The sequence below is a fragment of the Syngnathus scovelli genome, chromosome 4, assembly GCF_024217435.2.
Source record: "Syngnathus scovelli strain Florida chromosome 4, RoL_Ssco_1.2, whole genome shotgun sequence".
In the NCBI taxonomy this organism is placed as follows: domain Eukaryota; kingdom Metazoa; phylum Chordata; class Actinopteri; order Syngnathiformes; family Syngnathidae; genus Syngnathus; species Syngnathus scovelli.
In genome coordinates this window covers 3,765,001-3,787,937 of record NC_090850.1, presented here as the reverse complement: position 1 = coordinate 3,787,937, position 22,937 = coordinate 3,765,001, and the positions used below count along the sequence as shown (strand labels likewise).

The window sequence follows — 22,937 nt, the reverse complement described above, 5'->3', positions numbered from 1 at the left end:
AGAATTACCGTAATTTCCGGACTATAAGCCGCGACTTTTTTCCAAAATGTTGAACCCTTATAGTCAGGTGCGGCTTATATAAGATTTTTTTTCGTGATTTTTGTGATGACGTGATCATTTTTATACACTCGTAAAAAGGCTATGGACCACTGTTGTGCGGTGTCTTGAAGAAAAAAACAACAAAAATACTATTTTGAAACACTACTATGGCTGCTGCTTATTCTGGCTGTGTTGCTTGTAACTATTATGAGCTTTAGTAGGAATGCACGCTAGGTGACCTGTGTCAAAGGGCTCTAAACCCTTTCTCTTACTCTGCCATGTGACTCAGAGATTACACAAAGCAGTGGCGCTGTTTGGACCATCTGCATTGTATTAAAACCCAATCAATCAGCATTTAAATTCAATTATTCTGACATTTTGCTCACCAAAAACAAGTTGTAATGAATGTGAACTTTTAATGCATTTTATTCAGAAGGTTACTTTGAACCCTCAGGCTTAAATGGCGGCGCAGCGTACTTATGAGTTTTTACGGCTTTCTGTGTACTGTCTTTCTTTGTAAAAAAACTCATGTGCACGTGCGGCTTATGTAAGAAAAAAAATAAAATATCCCTGAATTTTAGCTGGTGCGGCTTATCGTCCGGTGCGGCTTATAGTCCGGAAATTACCGTAGTTTAAGCAGACTATTTGTCTATTATTGTGACTAGGAATAACATCAAGTGTTTTTTTTTTCTAATTTATGCAGAAATCTGGGTAATTGCAAAGCGTTCACACCCTTGTTTTTGCCACTGTATATTAGGATAAAAATGTAAATGAGGTACAATGACTTACCTAAAAACCCAATACTGCAGGAAACTTTGTTTAAAGCAACATATAATGTCGTTTCATTGTGAAAATTCATTTCGTTAGCAACCAAAGAAACACAATATTAGCAGCAATCAGCTTTTTTTTTTCAGAAGCACTCTGAACCACACTTATTATTTCCTATAGTATCTCAACATCAAGGTAAAAAACTTGTTTAATCATAAGCAGATATTTCACACTCTTTCTGAAAACATTGCCATGCCAAGGTAAAACTTACCCCATCTCTGATTGTGACACAGCATATACAGTCAGATTAAAAATGCGAGAATTTAGAAAAAGCAAGGTTATAATCTAATCATGTAAAATGCATCGTGACAATTATAGGCCCATTTGTAGTTATGGGGAGGAGCAAGTCATGGAATGACACCACAGCAAGTGAAAAGTCCATAGCCAAGTTGCCAATAAAAGATGAAAACTGACAGTTTCCTCCTCTGAGTCATCAAACTGCACTGATCTTGGACTATAAATACACAGCTCCAAGCACACTGAAACAACTTCACCACAAACACACTCGTACTGTTGTTCATTTCCACCTCATGCCACCCCACACTCCATCCTGCTATGGGATAAAAATAGCACACACAGAAAGCTGTGTTTGCTCTTTTTGTAAGTTAGAATGTTGCTATGTAAAACTGCTAGATATAAAACATTGTTCTATCTACGCAATAAGCTAAGACTGAAACTATGAGTTATTGACAATTGGTAGGTCACAAAATATTATGCAAAGGTACATATGCAGCGATACATTCTGTTTGGGAAAGCCCTTATGGACTGTAGTTTTTCAGTTTTGCAATTCATTTTACATTGATCCCCTGCTTTATGCAGATGAAAAACCCTCCCTGTGAGGTAATATTTAGGTTTCACATTCACCCATACACAGTTGTTACTGTAATCGGCTTCAAAGTGCAGCTCACAAAAGTGGGAAAACGTAAAACATGGCCACTCGTGAGCTGAGGAGTTGAGTGACAAATGTCTGCAGATGTATTGGCTTCACTGGCTTCAACATTTAGTGAGGAAGAATTTTTATTTCACCACGGAATACATCAAGGAGGCAGTGGAAACGTTCTACTGCCTGCAACACGTACTGTGCCATCCTACTTAAGATGCACACACAAATATAACTTGCACAGCATTTTTTTTATTTATTTTTTTAAGCTTTTTGCAGCTCTTTTCTGTGGCTGAAGATGTGCGGTTTGGTCACTTCATCAAAATGCTTATGTTGCGGCGGGCACATTTCAGCAATGTTTTTACTCCCAACCTGTATCACTATAACAGTTGGACTAAGAGTGGGTTGATTGGTCATGTGCTTAAGCGGGAAATATTTTTTGTTAGGGTTTTCAGGTTAGTTTGATCCTATGATTATGTTGGAATGTAACCTGTAATAATTAAACTCGCTTGTCCTGTCTTAACAAAAGTAGTAGAACAAAGTGCTAAGATCTTTTGAACTGATTGACTAGCTGAAGAGGAAGCAATCAAAGTTGTTTTGTTCACACAACATCGTGAAGGACCCCCTGCTGTGCTTTGATCAGCCAGGGGCTTCGGCCATTTGTCTACTCTGACCCCCACTCTCAACCCCCACTCTGTTTCTCTCAATAAAAATGCTCCTGCACGAGGCCTGAGTCAGACCTCCATTTCGATCATCGCTGCACGCACAGCGACAAATGGACTCTCCACCTGCAGGTGTCCAAAAGGACTTACTTGTCTCCCGTGTGGTTCTTGCAAAATAAGTTGGAGTGAGCAAATCTCTAACATTTTGGTGCCGAAACCCGGGATCCTCATACCCACCATCTGACCGGCGAAGGAGGACGTGCTGCATTGTCGACAAGCCAGCGTCCATTAAGAGGACCTGGAGGAGAAAGTCCTGGGAAGAGAATTCTTCGCTGGGCCAGCATCTTAGGTCTGCCTTCGTCTGACAGAGGTGGATTGACGGGACCCGGCAGTGCAACGAACCAGGGGACAAGTAAGTTAAAGGCCTGAAGTTGTGTGATTGTGTTGTTGCTTGTGAAACGCGTAAAAAGGAAGAAGTGCACAGGAATAAGTTTTGTGGAAGGAGAGGGTGTTGCAGAGTCCCCCTCTGGATGAGGTGTCTCTTTTGGAGCAGTGGTTCTCAAACTGTTTTAAAATCTCAGTACCTCCGTGAATCATTATTTGACGACCACTGTTCTAGGGAGTACAACCTCGCGTTGGCAGGGCTGGGGACAAGGACTTTTGTCTTTAGTTCCCAGGGAAGGTGAGGGGTGTTGTAGAGTCCCCTCACTGGATGAAGCAGCTCCTTTTTTTTAAAAAATGAGGACTTCGCGTTGGCAGGGCTGGGGACAAGGACTTTTGTCTTTAGTTCCCAGGGAAGGTGGGGGGTGTTGTAGAGTCCCCTCACTGGATGAAGCAGCTCCTTTTTTTTAAAAGGAGGACTTCGCGTAGGCAGGGATAACTTGTGTGATTGAGTGTGTGACTGGTAGGATAAATTGACTAAGAAGCAGTTCTAGCGTTGATCCACGGCAATAAAACAGGCTAGTAATCTGTCGAAAGGTCAATTTAAACCTGGATTGAGGATCCTCAAAGAAAAAAAAAAAATGAAAAAAAATTGTAAAACCTTAAACTACTGAAATTAAGATGGGAAAAAAGAACGGTAAATCTCTTGCTCTGCTCTTCTTTAAAACGAGAAGTTCATGGCAAGTAGATTTCTTAATTGTATGCAATACATGCTGAAGTGGAAGAAAATGTATGGAGTACAGGGAAATTTGAAATGTGGAAGAAGTGGTAGAAGTGCTAGAGTGTGGTTGAAATCTTCACAAAGAGTTGAGAACGAATTCAAGAGACAAAAGCTAGAAGGATGGAAACTGATGCGGTCACGTGTTTGTCAGACCAGGAGACAATAAGGCCCCTGTGAGCAGGTGCAAGGCCGCAGCTCAAGCCGCGGCTCAAGCAAGGGGCAAGAGGAGTTTCCGGTCCTATGCAAATCATGTATCGAAATTTAAAAGATCTGAAACCTCTCCCATATGACAGCAAAACATGTCATTGTCAGGTTATCGCAAATCGTTTTAGATTGTTAGAGCCCCTGTCCACACAAGAAGTATGACAATGCTGTTTGTAGGCCCAATTACAAATGAATAGGGATGAAATTGTGTTACACTGAAGTTAAAATATGCAAATCAAGTGGTAAAGAAATGCAACTTGCTTCTAGAAGATAAATAAATAAAATTAGAATGTGCTGTGCTCGTGTGCATGGGAGGGACCAGCTCATGATCGACCACAGGAAATGGCCAGCCTGTGACGAATCATTGGTGCTGGGAACTACCTTTTGCATGCGAGAGCTGTGCATGTGTGTGCGTATATGTTAAAATGATGAACATTGGCTAAAGTTTTAGTATAAAAAAATTTGCTAGACTGTGGTCTATCCAATTTGCACCGCAGAACAGAAATGATTTTGAAAGATAAAAATGAGAGGAAAAAGAGAGAAATCTGTTTGCAAGCAGAAACTAATCCACACTAGTGCATGTTAAGTGTCGAGCCCACATGAGAAATTCGAAAAAAAAAAAAAAAATGACAGAACATGCTTTCAGGAATTGGAAGAAGCTAAATTGTGAATTTAAGATTTTGCAATGCTACATTTAATAGGAATAATTGATTGGTTGTGTTATAAGATTATATAAAATTCTAAATGCAAGCTAAATCTGAGAGATTGAGTTCTTCAAATTTAAAAACAAATAAAAAATTCAGATTAATTTGCCAATTGTTTGTTTTAGTTACGTTTTTTTAGATTGGTGGATTGTTCTACCAGGAAACCTGAGTTGAAAATGATATATGAATGTTGTGTGGTGAGCTTGGATGAATTGGGACCAATGTGATAGAAAGACTCCTTTTTGGAGACTGCGTGTGAGATGCAAATGAACATTGATGAATGATAGCCTGAATGAAAAGAAATTACAGGTTGAATGGTTGAAGTCGTTGGCGACTACTATAGAAAATTAGTAGAGCGACTTCGATGAAAGAGTGATTTTGAGCAGGTTGAATGTTAGAAAGAAACACATAGCTTTTGGATTGATAATTAACTAGAAAAAAAAACTGGAGAACCAGTAACACATGCAGAAGATGTGTGAACTGAGAAATTGAGAAGCGTTTTGGAAAGAAAGTCAACTTAAATGATGATGGAATCGTATGTAGTAAAGAACGCATTCTCCCAAAAAGTTTGTCAAGGTGTGAGGCATGGGCGTTGCCAAGCCTCAAAAAGGGGGGAGTGAGTAGGACAGATAGTGGAAGATAGTAATAATACACTTTATGACAATGAATTTTCGAATACATTTGGTGTTATACTGTGGTAAATTTTTTGTTCTGGTGTAGATAGGTTAGCAACACGAGAGATTTAGAGGTTCAAAAGAAAGACAGTTAAAAGAAAACATTTTTGATTTGGACAATTGCAGGCTAACAGGAACATGAGAACGATAAGAACTACGAGGTGGGATCCAATTTCATTGGGGAGATTGAGAATTCACAGCACCATACTCTAAGTCACATTTTTGAGCAAGCATGACAATAACATGTGAGAGGTCAAGACATACAGATCAGGGCTTGATGTGGAAAGCAGACCTCGATGAGTTGATTTTCAATAATGATACTGAAGACAACATACTGTCCGATTAAATTGAAACTATAGATAAAATGTAGCTCAAAAATAGGATGAGTTGCAGGATTTACGATATAAAAACGAGACCGCTGTTATTAGAAGAATTTGAAGTTTGGTAAATAAATGTTACCAGCAAATTGATGGAAGCAGCTACATTTGGAGATAGTCTTACAAGTTTGATGTCCCAGCCTGTCATTCTCAGTGTCAGAGTCCCTGAAACCCAATCCGAGACTTCGCCTACAGCCGTGAACAACCACAAAATGGTGCCTGGCTCTGAAGCACCTTTGACCTTTGGCGAAGGACAAGAAAAGACTGCTGTTGTGCTTGGAGAAGGACAAGTACACTCCGGAGGACAGACAACATCCTCGGGGACGAGAAAAGATAGTGAAAAGCGGAGGAACTCACAATGATGAAAATTGACTCATTTGAACAATGGACTCATTCAAGAGTGATGGATGGGGTCGCTCTGAAGCAACAGCCAAAGAACACCAACGTGAGAGGGTGAAGTGCGGCAAAAAGAAATGGACTTGGAGTGTCCGACGACCAAATCGCACTCCTTGCTACGGCGTTCCCAGATTTGGTGAAGCTTGGTTCAAAGTGGAAGGGAGGTTCATTGTGAACTGAGTTTGACAGAACTGAGGAGATTTGATAAATAAATAAATAAAAATTGGAAAAATACATAGGGCTCCAGAGAAAAGCATTATAATCAGAGATTGAACGGATTTGGATAAAACAAATAGGCTAAAACGGTAGGAAACAAGAGCAAGATCTTATATTTTGGCTCATCAAGCTTAAGACGTAGAGGTCGAGTTATATAAATTTTAGAACAGGACATTTGGCAGTCAGGAGGAAGCTAGGTTGCTCAATGTACCTACTCAATACAATAGTAAGGTTTTTTATACCACAGTGGAGGTTGGATGGTCAGAAAGTTAGGTACGTTCAATTTTTGACATTCACACAATCATGCATAGGAGTCACACGGCAACAGTTAACAAGACAATGACTGCAATAGGGGCCACCTACGACTGCTCCGACATGAAAAAGTAGAAGTGAGAGAGCAGAGTATGGGATTATATGCTAAAACGTCTGCTATACAGTTACCAATAGGAGATTCTATCAAGAGAAGCTACATGAGAGATGGATTAGAATACCTTTGTCTGCGTGGGTGTGTGTGTGTGCAGATGTGTGTGTGTGTGTGTGTGTGTGTGTGTGTGTGTGTGTGTGTGTGTGTGTGTGTGTGTGTGTGTGTGTGTTCACACCCTCTGTGGGTGCGAGCGTGTGAGGAGAAAGAAGGCATGGATAAGACAATCTCTTTTACACCAGGAGGCAATAAATGGGAACGCCCCTGTCATAAATAGTTTTTGGTTAAAGGGAATCATTAGGAGGTGTTCAAACTCTTCCCGCAAACACTCCTATTTGCCAGTTAAATGGGCACGACAATTGACTACGAGAGTTGCAAACAACAGATGAAGAGCAGTCCTTGGCAGATTATATGATCAGGACGCTCAAACTGTGTCAAAGACAAATTTACTGCCGCTTGATCTTTCCTCCTCACAGGTCGACAACCCCATCAATCCAGGAGACTGGGTCTACATCGAGGTCATCAAAAGAAGGAACTGGGCCAGCCACGACGGGAGGGACCATTCCAAGTCTTGCTGACTACACATGTTGCATCCAAGGTTGCAGGACCCACAAATGCATTAACGACGACTGCTCTCCAGGAGGAAACTGGATGGGAGCTTTGGACATCACCGCTGTGTGCCAGGATGAGAGAGCCGTTTTCAAGGTGTAAGGGCTCTACTACCAACATGGCTGCACCATCGGACGGGACCTACTTCATTCAGAAGTTCAGAAGCACTGCCTCACCTGCATCCTATGAGTGCACGTGCCTGTTCAGTACGGATCATGGTTTTGTGGTCACAGGAGTTGTCCGATGCTGCCTGCCAACTGGACACGAGTGTGTGCGCCGGTGTGTGTGACAGACCTCACCTACAGACTAGAACATCATCAGCTGACGAAAACACGGGCACATATACAACTTCTTAGACGTGACAGTTGTGATAATGATAATGAGACGTGGATTGCGTAGATGCTGTTCTGTTGAGCATGTATTACGGAAACTTGTTGATTTGACCATCGAAAATGCTTCACAAGTGATGGATATGAAGGAATGAGGTCGAAATACAAAAAGTCCTGCCTCGCTACAAAAACAGATATGCTCAAACCTCATTGAATAAAGTACATAAGCAGACAAGTATATTCACATATTAAATAAATAAAAGAAACATTTGAAGCATATAATTACACCTACACACCAAATCAATAAAGAAGACATAACTAGACATTTTTGATAAGTGGTGATGAGAAAGGTTTTTATAACTTTATGATCTGATATATATATTTCTGAGGACTTTGAAATAACAAATGACTTTTGATATATTGCCTAAATAGCTTAATGACCCTTAAGGAACTGTGGAATGGATGCCTGATGTTTTTTCTCTGAATCATGGACACGGCCAGAGTCGTCTTGACCGTTCAGTACTTGATTGTATCTTATGTTTTGACTAATGCTAGACGCCAGTTTTTGATTACTACTGAACGCTCTGCACAGAGGGAAATAGTTTGTCTAACAAAGAAAAGATACGGTTGAATGCGGTACGACAGTGTATGTCCAAGATTGGAGAAGAATGTTCACAGGAAGGTCACGTGGAGATAAAACCAGTGGGTGCCAGAAGGAGCCACCCGAGAACTCGGCCAAAGATGATCGCCAAGGCCGAGAGACGGGATGGAAGACAACAGCCCCCTCCACACACACACACACACACCAACAGCCCCCCACCAACACACCGAATCGCCCATAACCAGCACCACTCCCATGGAAGCAGACTCTCCTTCGAACTTGCCCCACCCCGAAGACTCATCGCCCATCAATCCCAGCCCACAATGTGCTACTGAATATAAAACTGATCTAACAACCTTGGACTTTGCCTTTTCTGAATGGAGACTTTCCGCTCTTGAAGGGCCCAGCGCTGTATTGTACTTTCCTGAAAACAGAGCTTTTTGAACAAGAATTGTGATTGAACTCAACCAATCTGTCTAAGTCTAATTTCTGCTTCAGTGTCTTTGCATTTTCCTAAATCTGAAGAAATCAAACGAGCACGCAGTGAGTAAATTGGAGAACAGGTGATTGGCAAAGGCTTTTGCCGTGAGGCGCAGATAACGCGCTCCCTAAATTGTGGACAAAATCCAACAAATGGTGACCATCCGACGTGATTTCTTCAGAAGGGAAAGTGCATGCTCCACAAAGGATTCTTCGTTCTCCGCTCTTGCTCAACAGTATTGCAGTCCGATCGGCACAAAAGGTAAGGGGGAAACTTTTTTTCTCTCTCCCAGTTCAGCAATATTGTGGAGTGAAAGCGGAATACAAAAATTAATAATTTCAGCTCTGTGTTCAGGAATAGTGGTTGTATAGAAGTGTGTGTTTGTGTGGAACTTGGTAAAAGTGATTTGTGGAAAAAAATAAAAATACAAAAACAGGTGAAGGCGTCGCTGATATAGCAGTACGGTGCCGAGCGACTCCAATAGTGTGACCTTAGAACATTATAGGGCTGTCTAAGGCGAGGGACATCTGGGATGTCCGAGTCGTGGTGAATTAAGAGAAAGGTGGTGAGGACTTTGTCTGATCAGCAAAGGGCGCTCACACCGCTGGAACTTGTGGGATGCCAGTGACTAGCATATGGGCACCTGAGTGGCCTCAGTAGTAGACACTTAGGAACTTATACTGTTGCCTAAGGTCGGGGTCGATTGGATCGGCCAGGCCACCAATACGAGTCGGGGACTCGTGAAAAAAATAAAAAAATAAAAAAAAATGGTGAAGGCATCGCTGATATAGCAGGACGGATGCCTGGCGACCTCAATAGTGCGACCTTAGAGACTTATATTGTTGTCTAGGGCGAAGGGTAACTGGGTTAACCAGGTCGCTACATAATTGTTGAAGTGTGTCTATGATGATATTGTGTGGATAGCAGGCTTGGCTGTCAGATGGGACAGCGGCGCAGCTGAAGAAGTGAGTGATTAGTTGTGGTGCTGTTCATGGGATGGAAGTGATGATTTGTGGTTCATGAAGAACAATAAGTTGATTTGTATAAAATTGTTGATTTTATTTTGATTTTGCATGAGAGTTGGAGTCAGAAAAATGGCTTAACAAGAATTTGATAAAGAATGTATATTTAATTAGCATGAAGGTTATATCCCATTGTGTGGTGGGGTTAAACTGTAACCATTTTTGTTTTCAAAAGGGTGCGGCTCTAAAGTTTGGGCCAAACGGTCAGGTGGGCACAAATGCATATTTTGGACAGAGGTGGGGGGTTACATTGGTGGCGAGGCTCTCCGCACTTCAGTTGCCTCCCCCCCACCCTTGTATCAGCTGGGAAGATTGTCATGTCTATGTTGTGGGCCCGTGTGTTTGTTTATGTGCATGTTTGTCTTTGTGTATCAGTTCGTTATAAAGGATGGAATTGCGTTAAATTGGTCCACGGAAACGGTGTGCTAGACAATGGTTTATCAGATTTGCATTGTTAAATGTAAAAATTAGAAATGATAGAATAATCTGAGGGTTGTGGTCAGAAACTCGTCCAACGAGGAGAGTGCCCAGCCCTCATAAACATGTGAGAGTAAGAGAGAACATACATTGTAGAATTTGATAAAATTAAATTATGATTGCAGATTTTAAATTTAGGAGGAATTATTGATTGGTTATGACATAAGACTATACAAGGACACGTGTAAGGATAAGTCAAAGATTTGAATCACTTAGAGTTAAAAACAACAAATAAAAACGACATTGCAAGGGGGGCACTTTTTATCAAAAGAACACCAAGTAAAGTATCAAGTGGGCATTCGTGATTGGGATTAAATTAAGGATAAAATTAGGTCAATGATTAGAAATCAATGGTGCTCTACACAAAAAGGCTTAAATTTTAATGGGGAAATATTTGGAGTACTGTGTTGGTCTACATAGGTCATGGGCCTAGTTTATTTGGTTTTGATTGTGGTTTGGGTTTATTTTGTTTATTGTTAGGTTTTCCTTGTGTTTATTGTTAAGGTGTTCCTTGTTATTCTCTTATCCCCTGCATTGTAAATGTCTTATTTATGCAGATAGGTTAACAGGCTAGGAATTTAGTGAGGAGATAATTGATCAATTGATGGGGGTTAATAATTGTCCAAATCCTAGTCACATGTTTTGAGGGACCACAGCATTATATTTAATTTGCAGGCCATTATTTCGTATGTGATGACAGTGTCTAGATAAGTAGACTGTTTTATCAAAAATGTGAGAGTGAAGGAGGAGGTTTGATTTGTAATCTGGCATTTGGGTGCCACTTTTAAGAGTCTGTGCAGGAGCATAGATTGTTTTTGTTTGTTTTTAAAGATATATTTATTTATCTCGGTGCAGTAAGGATATCGCAATTTTGAAAGACTTAAAATTAAAAGCAAAATTCCATTTTAATTCTGACACATGCCAGCTAACATGAGGATGGGAAATAAATAAAGGAATGAATACTAGCTCAAATGTGGCATGTGTTTTAAATTGGGCGATAAGACATTCACTTCCAAGCGCTATCCTTTAGCGCTGCTGACAATAATAACTTATGAGATGTTAAATCAAGGAGGAGTGTCATATTTGGAACACCGGCGCTGTATGACCTATAGATTGAACAATAACATTCACCGCATATACAACCATGTTGGTAGATTGTTAAATTACATTACAGTTTATTACAAAGGATTTCGGAACTTTATTTGATGATAAACACTGAAACAATGATTTTAGCCGTGTTAATGGGTAGGGTGGATGGATTACTCAAAAAAAAAAAAAAAAAAGCTTTTGATAAGGGCGGCTTGATAGTAAGATGATGAGTGTGCGCAACTGATAGGATACAATATGTTAATGGGAAGATTTGGGGTGTAAGGAACAAATACTACACAGGAAGATTGATAACACGAAGATAGTTTTGTGAAATTTGTGTCCCAGTGTGTTCTGCCCTAGAGCATGGCACAAGTCCTGAACTGAGTCCTTGTACTCTACTGGCTGCCTCAAAATCAACAGAGGACTGTCCCTGGTCATGAGACACCTTTGACCTTTGGGAGAACACCAGGAACTATTATCATGCTTGAAGGGGGCAAGCACAGCTCTTCACAGGACAAGAACCATATAGTTGGTGGAATACACACAGTTGCAGATCAAAAAGAAAATGGACTGAAAGAACAAAGACAAGATGGACGCATTTGAGAATGGCGGACGGTCCAGCCCTGAATCATCATCATGAGAATCTAAGAGGAGAGGCTGCTAAAGACTTGCACGAGTCACATGAAGTCAAACTGGACACATTGCTAAAGACTGCTGAAGCATTACAAAGTTGGTGGAGTGTGGGACAAAAGGGATGGAAGTGTGTTTGGGTGCTGGGGCAGACATAACTGAGGAGTTTTGATAAAAGAGGGAATAATAAGGCTGCTTATTGACACTGAAACGGGGATAAAAAACAAAATACATAGATATGGAAAGTGAAGATGCACTGACAAATTATACGACAGCGTGATCAGAAACTTTGTAAAGTGGACATTGATCAATAGAAATTAAATCATTTGAATCATAAATTTTTATATGTAACTTAGCATTTCAAAGACATAATTAATCTAACTGAAATAATGAAATTTTATAATTGGACCAGTGAAAATTTGGATTCGGGCAACAGAAGGCTGAAGTGCTAAACTTAATTGACCTTTATCAAAACAACAGAATTTAATTACACATCCACTGCGACTGATTTATAGGATGCATATTTCAGCTTGAAGGGGTGAGGGGCCATAAGAAAGTTGGAATTCTGGATAGTCAGCAAAATAGTAATACAGTAGGGCTTTAAATAACCAATACAATGACATGACCCTTGTGACAATTGATTTAAATGGCAATTTATGATAGGCACTTGGGGTTAGGATTAACAATCCATCCATCCATCCATTACTGGTGTGGCTTGTCCTTACGAGGGCCACAGGTGATTAACAATAATAACTAGAATTATTCATTTCTGTAGAAATTGCGTGTGAAAGCGAAGAGGCTGAATACAAATTCGGGGAAAGCTACAAGATTATGTTTAAATTTGGAACGTGTTGAATTGGCTAGAAAATGGATAAAAATATAGAAAGAATTTTGTAAAATTGGGCGTGAATTTTAAAGTTGAAAATTTGAAATTTTCCACAAGTGAGAAGTTTTGGAATAGGATGAACCGTTGAAAAATTGAAATGGGTTGAGTCAGTGGAAAAAAAAAAAAAAAAAAAGAAAAAAGGAAAACTAGAAGAAATTCGAAGGGAAAAAATGAAATTTTGCAAAATTTTACCGCAATGTTGGAAGTGAGGATGTGAAATTTGAATTTGAATCTAGGAGGTTAAAAGTGTAATGGAATAAATCAGATGAATTATGTGGAAGTAGTTAAGATAAAAATAAAATAAAAGGAAGAAGAATGCAGAAGAAGTTGAATAATAATAAAGTCAAGGCAATTCAAATTTATTTATATAGCCCACAAGCAAGTCTCAAAGGGCTCCAAATGTACAAAAATTGCCAATTTAAAATACAAGAACAATAAGTGTGAGGGCCACAATGATGATCATGACAGCAACAATATTTCTAATTGGTTTTGATAGGTACAAAGAAGAAGGTTTTCAAAATTTGTGATATAGCGTGACTCAATTATCAAGAGTAAGTATTTCTTTTTAATTCTAAGAATTGGCATCAACAAAAAATGAGAATGATAATCCAAGGTTATAGTGTAAGTGGCAGGAGGAAGCTGTGTATATTTTTAAACATTATTTTCAGTATCATTATTTCTTAGGAGGGTCAGTAATGCTTGTGAGAAGATGAATGAAGGAACAAGGTAACAGTAAAAGGGAGTGCTCTAAAAATGTTTGGTTCTTTGCCAGAGGTAGTTATTTGGAGGGATGAATTTAAACTGAAAGCAAAATGGAACTGTTTAGTGGAAGAAATATGGGAAGGTGGAAATATTGAAATTACAGCTCAACACAAAGTGTCAAATAGTCTAAGTGTGAGATGTGAGCAAACTAAATGGGGAGTTAAATCATGTTCCAGTATTATGCATATTGGCAAACGATGTGAGGACAGGAGACCAGACAATTAGATATTAATTTTGGATTTAAAATAAAAAAGGGAAATTTTAATTGAGGAGAAAATTTTGCGTAGGGAGGGTTCTTTTTACAATTTAATATTGTATGTTTTATGTGTGTGTTGTGGGATGACAGTTTGTCTGTAATGCTGTATGAATGTCAAGTCTGTACTTGGGATGGGGTTTGTGTATTGTGAATGGTTAACATGATTCAAGGTTGGGGTGATGTGATCACAGCAGAGGATAACATTCCTCTCACCTGAAAAATATAAAGATACTACAGATTTGAAAAAGCAAGATTGATCAGGGCTAATTTTGGACTAAATATGGGTTTAGGATTACTCTGGGGCACCATTGACAACAAAAGACTTCAATGGAGAAGGCCCATTTCAAGATTATGACCAGACGTGACTATACCAGCATTGACAATCAAGACTCTGAGCCAAGACAGTGTATGACAACAACTCTGGACTTACCTGACAGTGTGACGAAATGTATGTGACGGAATTTGTGATGACTTGCTTTGTTTTGATGTTTTACCTAATTGTATTGCAGCCTCTAACAGCAACCCAGGGAGCAGATTGTGCTTTATTTGTTAAACTTGCGTTTACTTTGCAGGTTGTCAACTGCAGTCTTGGAGAATTTTGTGTCATGTCTGTGAACATGCATTAACAACTAACCCCTTACTTTTCATAATGAGTCTGTAAATGTGATCGGTTTCATGACAGGCTCGGCAGGCTCCAATTTTCTATTTCATGCGTTTGACATGCGCCCGTGTGTGGATTATTATTTTTATCATTATGAATTTTATTTTTTTGGTATTATGGATGTTTATTGTACGGAGAGATGCATGCACAGCTACAGGTGGGTGGTGGCTTTTGTTCATACAGCCATGTGAGATGCTGCCAGTCGAGTTTCAGGGACTGAGAATTGGTGATTCCAGGCTAGGATGGCATCTGGAGGTACACCGAAGTCCAGCTGGCGATGGGTATGTCACCATGGACATTGTTATTTTTACTTTATAACCATTGTGACACATTTTTTAGACTGTGTCAAAAGGGGGAGGTAGAAAAAAAAAAACAAAAAAAAAAAACAAAGGGGGGAATTGTGAGATTTTAAGTGTTTTCAGATTTGATGGTTTTTAAGTCTTCAACATGCTGGACGGAGGAGAAGAAGCGGCTCGGCAGAGATGAAGTGAATGGGAGACAACATCATGAGATGGAGCCAAAGCCTGGTAACAAGTGTGAAGAGTTTCAAAATAGCTTATAATAAACTGTAGACCTTCACAAGATAGGATCAAATAGGTGGGAGAGTATTAAATGTAAAAAATTAGAACAATAACATACAGACTCCAAACGAATTGGGGACAGGTGGATTATGAACGTTAAAGTTTGAATAACACATTATTCACGTGATTCATTTGCAGGATAAACAATGGAAGGGATTGATAAACTGAACAAATTTAAGATGATTGCGGAAGTATTATGTCGGAAACAAATAGATTCGACAAGTTTTTTCCCTATAAAATGGTGCCGTTTGGATTTGAAGTACATAGTCGCTTCAAAGGAGGAAAAGCATGATTTAAGATATGTGATTGATCAATTAGAAGGCTATCCCTTGTACCAGGGGGGTCAAACTCATTTGTTCACGGGCCGCAGTGTAGTCATAGCTTCTTTCGGAGGACCGGTATGACTGTCATACCCAAATAAATGTGTGAGCACCTCATAGAGTAAAAGCTACAAAACAAACTGGCAAGTAACTTGCTTTCAAATCAGAGAAATAAAAACCGGTCTAATATTTAAAAATCAAATATTATTAAAAGTGAAGACAATTTGCAATTCGAGTAATGACACGTGAATAAAAAGCACAATTTGTCTGCGCGGGCCGCATAAAATCATGTGTCGGGCTGCATCTGGCCCCCAGGCCTTGAGTTTGACACCTGTGCCTTATACAAAGGTAAAGTAGGATTAGAATTTGATAAAATAGATATGGACATCATCATATTCCATTAGAGTTTAAATTGCTTGCAATACAATTACAAATTAGTTAACACCTGTGTGATTGATTGATTGATTGATTGATTGATTGATTGATTGATTGATTGATTGATTGATTGATTGATTGAGTGGTTGATTGATTGATTGGTTGGTTTATTGAGTTATTCATTGAGTGACTGACTGAAGGGCTGAGTGACCGAATGGGCAATTGTTCGATGTCTGTCTGTCTATATGTATGTACTATATATGTATGTATGTATTTCGTTATTTGTTTTACGTATGTAATTCGTTATTTGTTTATGTATTTCTCTTTCACATTTTCTTTCTCATCTTCCACTTCTTTCGGCTGCTCCTGTTAGGGGCCGCGACTGCAGAGCGATCGTTTCCATATCTTTCTGTACCACCAACCATCTGCATGTCCTATCTTTGTCTCTGCCACACTCTCCATTATTTTGGCCAGTAGATTTCCAAGCCTCGCTTCTAACATTCTTTCCGATAACTTCATGCTTTGCTTAATCAACATAACAACACCTCTGTAGCTACTACAGTTCTGCGCATCGCCGTGGTCTGAAATAAGGAATAGAAGTCAACACCTTTCCGGGGAACTTCTCGCTTTTTAAAAATCTCCCCTGCCATCTCTCCTTGATAGTTCCATGCTGTCACTGGAATGTCGTCTAGGCCAATTGCCTTTCCACTCTCCATCTTTTACAAATGTCTGGGTATGAATTTTATCTATATTTATTTTTCTCACTCATTGGCGGCTCCACAGAGGGACGTGGTGTGCCAACAGAGGGACCCTGGTGGCATCAACGATTTTGGTGACCTCAGTAAAACTGAGGTCAACAGAGGGGGTGAAGGAATGAGGTCGAAATACAAAAAGTCCTGCCTCGCTAAAAAAACAGATATGCTCAAACCTCATTGAATAAAGTACATAAGCAGACAAGTATATTCACATATTAAATAAATAAAAGAAACATTTGAAGCATATAATTATACCTACACACCAAATCAATAAAGAAGACATAACTAGACATTTTTGATAAGTGGGGATGAGAAAGGTTTTTATAACTTTATGATCTGATATATATACTTCTGAGGACTTTGAAATAACAAATGACTTTTGATATATTGCCTAAATAGCTTAATGACCCTTAAGGAACTGTGGAATGCATGCCTGATGTTTTTTCTCTGAATCATGGACACGGCCAGAGTCGTCTTGACCGTTCAGTACTTGATTGTATCTTATGTTTTGACTAATGCTAGACGCCAGTTTTTGATTACTACTGAACGCTCTGCACAGAGGGAAATAGTTTGTCTAACAAAGAAAAGATACGGTTGAATGCGGTACGACAGTGTATGTCCAAGATTGGAGAAGAATGTTCACAGGAAGGTCACGTGGAGATAAAACCAGTGGGTGCCAGAAGGAGCCACCCGAGAACTCGGCAAAAGATGATCGCCAAGGCCGAGAGACGGGATGGAAGACAACAGCCCCCTCCACACACACACACACACACACACACCAACAGCCCCCCACCAACACACCGAATCGCCCATAACCAGCACCACTCCCATGGAAGCAGACTCTCCTTCGAACTTGCCCCACCCCGAAGACTCATCGCCCATCAATCCCAGCCCACAATGTGCTACTGAATATAAAACTGATCTAACAACCTTGGACTTTGCCTTTTCTGAATGGAGACTTTCCGCTCTTGAAGGGCCCAGCGCTGTATTGTACTTTCCTGAAAACAGAGCTTTTTGAACAAGAATTGTGATTGAACTCAACCAATCTGTCTAAGTCTAATTTCTGCTTCAGTGTCTTTGCATTTTCCTAAATCTGAAGAAATCAAACGAGCACACAGTGAGTAAATTGGAGAACAGGTGATTGGCAAAGGCTTTTGCCGTGAGGTGCAGATAACGCGCTCCCTAAATTGTGGACAAAATCCAACAGATACAATGATGTACTGTTTCTGTGTTTTTCTTTTTATTTTTTATTGATAGCATTCTGGTCGCCTGTGGCAACGGGGCCGTGTAAGAATTTTCCTGCTAATAACATCTGGCCAGCAGGTTTTTCGCTTACACAATAAGTTTGAGGTAATGCCTCATCTTCACTGGAAAGTGTTGCTATCATTGTTTGTTGTTTTTATTTTTACCATTCTACTTTCTTCATTATACGTATATATGTTTTTTTCTTGCTTGTCTTTGTTGTTTGGGGTGGCATAATCATATGATAAATCAGGAGGGAGATGTTAGGGTTTTCAGGTTAGTTTGATCCTATGATTATGTTGGAATGTAACCTGTAATAATTAAACTCGCTTGTCCTGTCTTAACAAAAGTAGTAGAACAAAGTGCTAAGATCTTTTGAACTGATTGACTAGCTGCAGAGGAAGCAATCAAAGTTGTTTTGTTCACACAACATCGTGAATGACCCCCTGCTGTGCTTTGATCAGCCAGGGGCTTCGGCCATTTGTCTACTCTGACCCCCACTCTGTTTCTCTCAATAAAAATGCTCCTGCACGAGGCCTGAGTCAGACCTCCATTTCGATCATCGCTGCACGCACAGCGACGAATGGACTCTCCACTTGCAGGTGTCCAAAAGGACTTACTTGTCTCCCGTGTGGTTCTTGCAAAATAAGTTGGAGTGAGCAAATCTCTAACATTTTTGTTTTCGTATGTTTTTTAATTTCACGTTCTTTTTTTTTTTTTTTACCAGTTATTCATAATTAATGGATTGGGACCCAAAAGCAGACAAATTTTGGGTGGGTCGTGGACAGCTAGTAACAAAATTGGCAAGTATTTGTCATAAAGTGATCCCTCACCATTTTGCGCGTCACCTTTCACGAATGCGCTACTTCGCGAGTTTATGAATGACGGGAGAACGCTGTTTAAATACACACTGCCTCTGAGAAATGCACTGCGGATGTGACTGAGTTCAAGCGCAGGAGGGGCCACGTGGCCACACGCGAGGGAAGAAGTTGCAGGAGTCGGGACACGTGACAATATCAAGTTTGTTCTTTTATTCACTGTAAATGTATAATACATGCACCAAACAGTGTGGGAATGCTTATTGAGGGAATAAGAAAGGTTTTTGTAGTGTATAGGTATCGGGGAGGGTTTAAAAAGCTTTATCATTGTGTACTGGACCACAATGCAACAAAAGATTGATGCGCAACCGTGACTCACTTTGGTTTCGCTATGCATGGTGTCCCCTGGGTTAGTGTAATATGGCTATTCTGAAGATGGGCCCTCTGGATTGCTTTGCAAGGTAAACCATACTTCTAATTAAATTACAATACACCCATGCCCTGTAGCGGCCAACAAGAAACCCTACGTGTTGGGAATTTCAACACAGTGGTTTTTAAACTTCTATATAATGTACACGTATACAGTAATCCCTCGTTTATCGCGGATAATTGGTTCCAAAAACCACCCGCGATAAGTGGTTCCAAAAACCACCCGCGATAAGTGAAATTCGCGAAGTACGGTCACCAACAAGAAGTACTGGGCAGGCTAACGGGTTAGCGGAAAGATGCTAATTCGCGATCGTGCTAACACACGAAAACGGACTTCTAAAGGAATGTAAATGAACCTTTGGAGCAGTACTACATTGTCCTAAAGGTTAGACACATGTTTCCTCAATTTAGAAGTTTTATTTTGACTTTTAAACGTTTTTTTTAATTTGGAAAAAAAAATCCGCGATGTAGTGGTAAACGAAACGCGAAGTAGCGAGGGATCACTGTATACCGTATCTACTTTGCGGAATTTATTTTTTCGCGGGTGGTTCTGGACCAAATCTCCCACGAAAAAGGAGGGATCACAGTATTCAGATTTTCTTCAGATTGGTACTGAGGCATACCAAGTTCCCACATTGAATATCAAGTGTTTTGTAAGCGTCAGGAAATATTACTTACTCTAGTCCAGTGGTTCTTAACCTTGGAGGTACCGAATCCCACCAGTTTCACATGCGCATTCACCGAACCCTTCTTTAGTTAAAAAATAAATTAAAAAAATTCAAATTCAAGACATAGATGTTTTTTACTGGTGCACAAAATGAGCCATGCATAAACAACACCTTGTTCAAAAAACATAATGAACTCACAATAAATTACACACTTGCAAATCAGTGTGACTTCTGCTGTTGCCTTTGCGAGATATGCTTCATCACGAATTTACACAATAAATCAGGTGTGTTTGGCCCTCCGCAGTGGAGGCTCTGCCAAATCCCTGAGACCGACTCACCGAACCCCTAGGGTTCGATTAAACCCAGGTTAAGAACCACTGCTCTAGTTTGTAAACAAACACAGTGCAGTTTTTTTCCTCTTGCTAACGGACATCATAGATGGCAACATGATTTTAGTGGTAGTGTCAAAGAAATTTGAGACTGCATTTAAAAATGTAACAAGTATTTTCAGAAACTATTTGTAACTCACCCTCCTTCCACAAAATGCTTCATTGTCCTTAACGTCTATGAAATGGGTCGTGACTTTGAAACAACTGCCTTTGAACCACAGTTTTATACAGTTTTGTCATAATATTAGTCAAGGAATAAGAGGGAATTTACAATTTGAAAGAGTTATTTTTGAATAATGGTTAAGTTGAAATAATTTATTGCATATCATTCACTGTACTACAAAATGCAAATTAAGCTCTGAGAACTCTGAGAGAGAAAAAAGATGCTCTATGAGCTAAATGTATCAAAAATGTACCAGAACGTGGCCCAAACTATGTTACCTGTACCCATCCATAACCATTTCAGGATTGGCGTGTTTTAAAACAAGAAAAGTATGAAAAAAACGGTCAGGTTGTTAGAATTCTGGCCTGTTTTACAGGATGATGATGAAGAGTGTAATTTATGAGCAGGTGATGAGTGGCTTCCATACAGCACAGTATCTGTATGTGTGTGAGCGCCATGACATGGCAGGGAAGCAAGTCAGTGAAGATACACTGAAGGAAACCAATAAGTAGCATGGACAGACAGACACTTACCCTTGGACTGCTGAGTGGACTGATGGACAGACCAGAGGACGCACCGCTGATTGAACGTGACCTACACACACACACAATACCACGAAAGTCAGTCGTCATTATTTATTCGATAAACTAAGACAGAATACAAGGCAGAAAGCACACAACAGGCAGATTTTTTTTCAATCGAAACAACTGATGGCTTGAGTGACATCTGGTCTCAGAACTTTGGAGCGGTGACATACCAGCTCTGCCGAACCCCTGAAGCCGACTCACCGAACCCCTAGGGTTCGATCGAACCCAGGTTAAGAACCACTGTTCTAAATGTAACAGAATAGTTGTGAAAAATTCAATTATGTTTGCAGTGTATGAAAAGCATTTGGGTTGTCATGTCATGTCAATCAATTTTCTAACACAAACTCACAAACAGGTGACAACATCATGTGCGACTAGTAAGCACCACTAACAGGTCACACCTTTTTTTTTTTGAGGATGGGCCACGTGTAATCATAGTGAGAGCGGCACTCAACTCCCACAGGGCAACCAACACGGAAGCCACTTCCAAGGCCCCACACATTCCACACTCCGGCCTGGGTTTCATTCCCAACTTCAACACTGTAACACTTTTTTGCCATACACCGACAGGCAAAATGAAGCCTCCTTAACCACTGGGGTATCAGTTAACGATTTATTAGTCAATGTTTCATTCACATTTGCGCTGTATGGACACATGCTGTACAGTGGCAAGTATAGCAAATGAAATCTTGAAATGTATTTTGAAAGAATCTAAGCTTCATAAACCATTGAGGCTTTCCAGCCAATTCGTTTTCACATGCTTTTAAGCAATCATGCTTTATTTTCTCTATGGCGTCATCAACCAGTAAGCTATAAATTTCTACTTCACGTACAGACAGAATAAAATAAGAATGTATTCTTAACAGTGTCTACAGTTTTAAACTGTCAAAATGATTGGGTATCAAAGCCGTTACCACGTTAAGTAGAGCTCCGCTCAACCAACTATGCCAGGGGTCTTAAACGCGTGGGCCAATTGCGACGATAGTTTGTGGCCCTCGCCTTAATATCAAAGTTTAATGTTAGTGTGGCCCACAAATTTGATATGAATGGTTGTCTGCGGTGCTGATTTGAATGTGTCTTTTTGGTAGCATATACGTACTTGCGCGAAAAGCTCTTTGTCAAACTGACAAATAACTTTTCAAATCTGACGAGTATAAACTGGTCAAATATTTTAAAAAAAGATATTAAAAGTGAAGACAATTTGCAATTCTAGTAATGACACACAAATTTGATGCACAATTTGTCTTCGCGGGCCACATAGAATGATGTGGCGGGCCGTATCTGGTCCCCGGGCCTTGAGTTTGACACCTGCGCTCTAAACCCTTTCTCTTACTCTGCCATGTGACTCAGAGATTACACAAAGCAGTGGCGCTGTTTGGACCATCTGCATTGTATTAAAACCCAATCAATCAGCATTTAAATTCAATTCTTCAGAAATTTTTCTCACCAAAAACAAGTTGTAATGAATGTGAACTTTTGATGCATTTTATTCAGAAGGTTACTTTGAACCCTGAGGCTTAAAAGGCGGCGCGGCGTACTTATGGATTTACTTATGGCCTCCAGGGGGCGCTCTAGCAGGAAGCAAGAGCGAGACAGCCGAAGAAGAGATAATGTGCCGAAGAAGACGTGCTAGTTTGTGTTTACAACATTTCGCGCATCACGCAGAACGCAATCAAGACGGACATTATTGAAAGGAAGCTTTTATACACAAACCGTCATTATGGGGGACAAAAGAAATGCATACGATGCCGCTTTAAAGCCAAAGGCAGTCGATTTTTGATGACATTGTGTTGCGTCACCCTTTTCTTTATTTCGTGGTCCCGTCTACTCTGGAGCTCCAGGGCCTCCAGGGGGCGCTCTAGCAGGAAGCAAGAGCGAGACAGACGAAGAAGAGATAATGCGGCGAAGAAGACGTGCAAGTTTGTGTTTACAACATTTCGCGCATCACGCAGAACGCGATCAAGACGGACATTATTGAAAGGAAGCTTTTATACACAAACCGTCATTATGGGGGACAAAAGAAATGCATATGATGCCGCTTTTAAGCTAAAGGCAGTTGATGTTGATGCCATTGTGTTGGGTTTAATCAAACCCTATTAGTGCTGTGTTACTTCCGTGTTGCTGCTTATTACTGCCGCGTCACAGGCAGTGTTTGGAAAGAAATGTTAAGCTATGTTATTAAAACTTTAAAAAAAGCTTTCTGTGTCCAGTATTTCTTTGTTAATAACTCGCGTGCACACTTCC

General features: G+C 40.1%; 1 protein-coding gene across 4 annotated transcripts in view; it reads right to left on the bottom strand.

Moving 5' to 3' along the window:
* The window catches only part of LOC125967454 (serine/threonine-protein kinase BRSK2), a 184,453-nt gene that overhangs the window by 29,031 nt on the left and 132,485 nt on the right, over positions 1-22,937 (bottom strand). For all 4 annotated transcript variants that reach the window (XM_049718584.1, XM_049718587.2, XM_049718589.2 and 1 more), the window contains exon 13: positions 20,640-20,700. In XM_049718584.1, the coding sequence (XP_049574541.1) occupies positions 20,640-20,700 (61 nt within the window). The remainder of the gene's footprint in view (positions 1-20,639; positions 20,701-22,937) is intronic.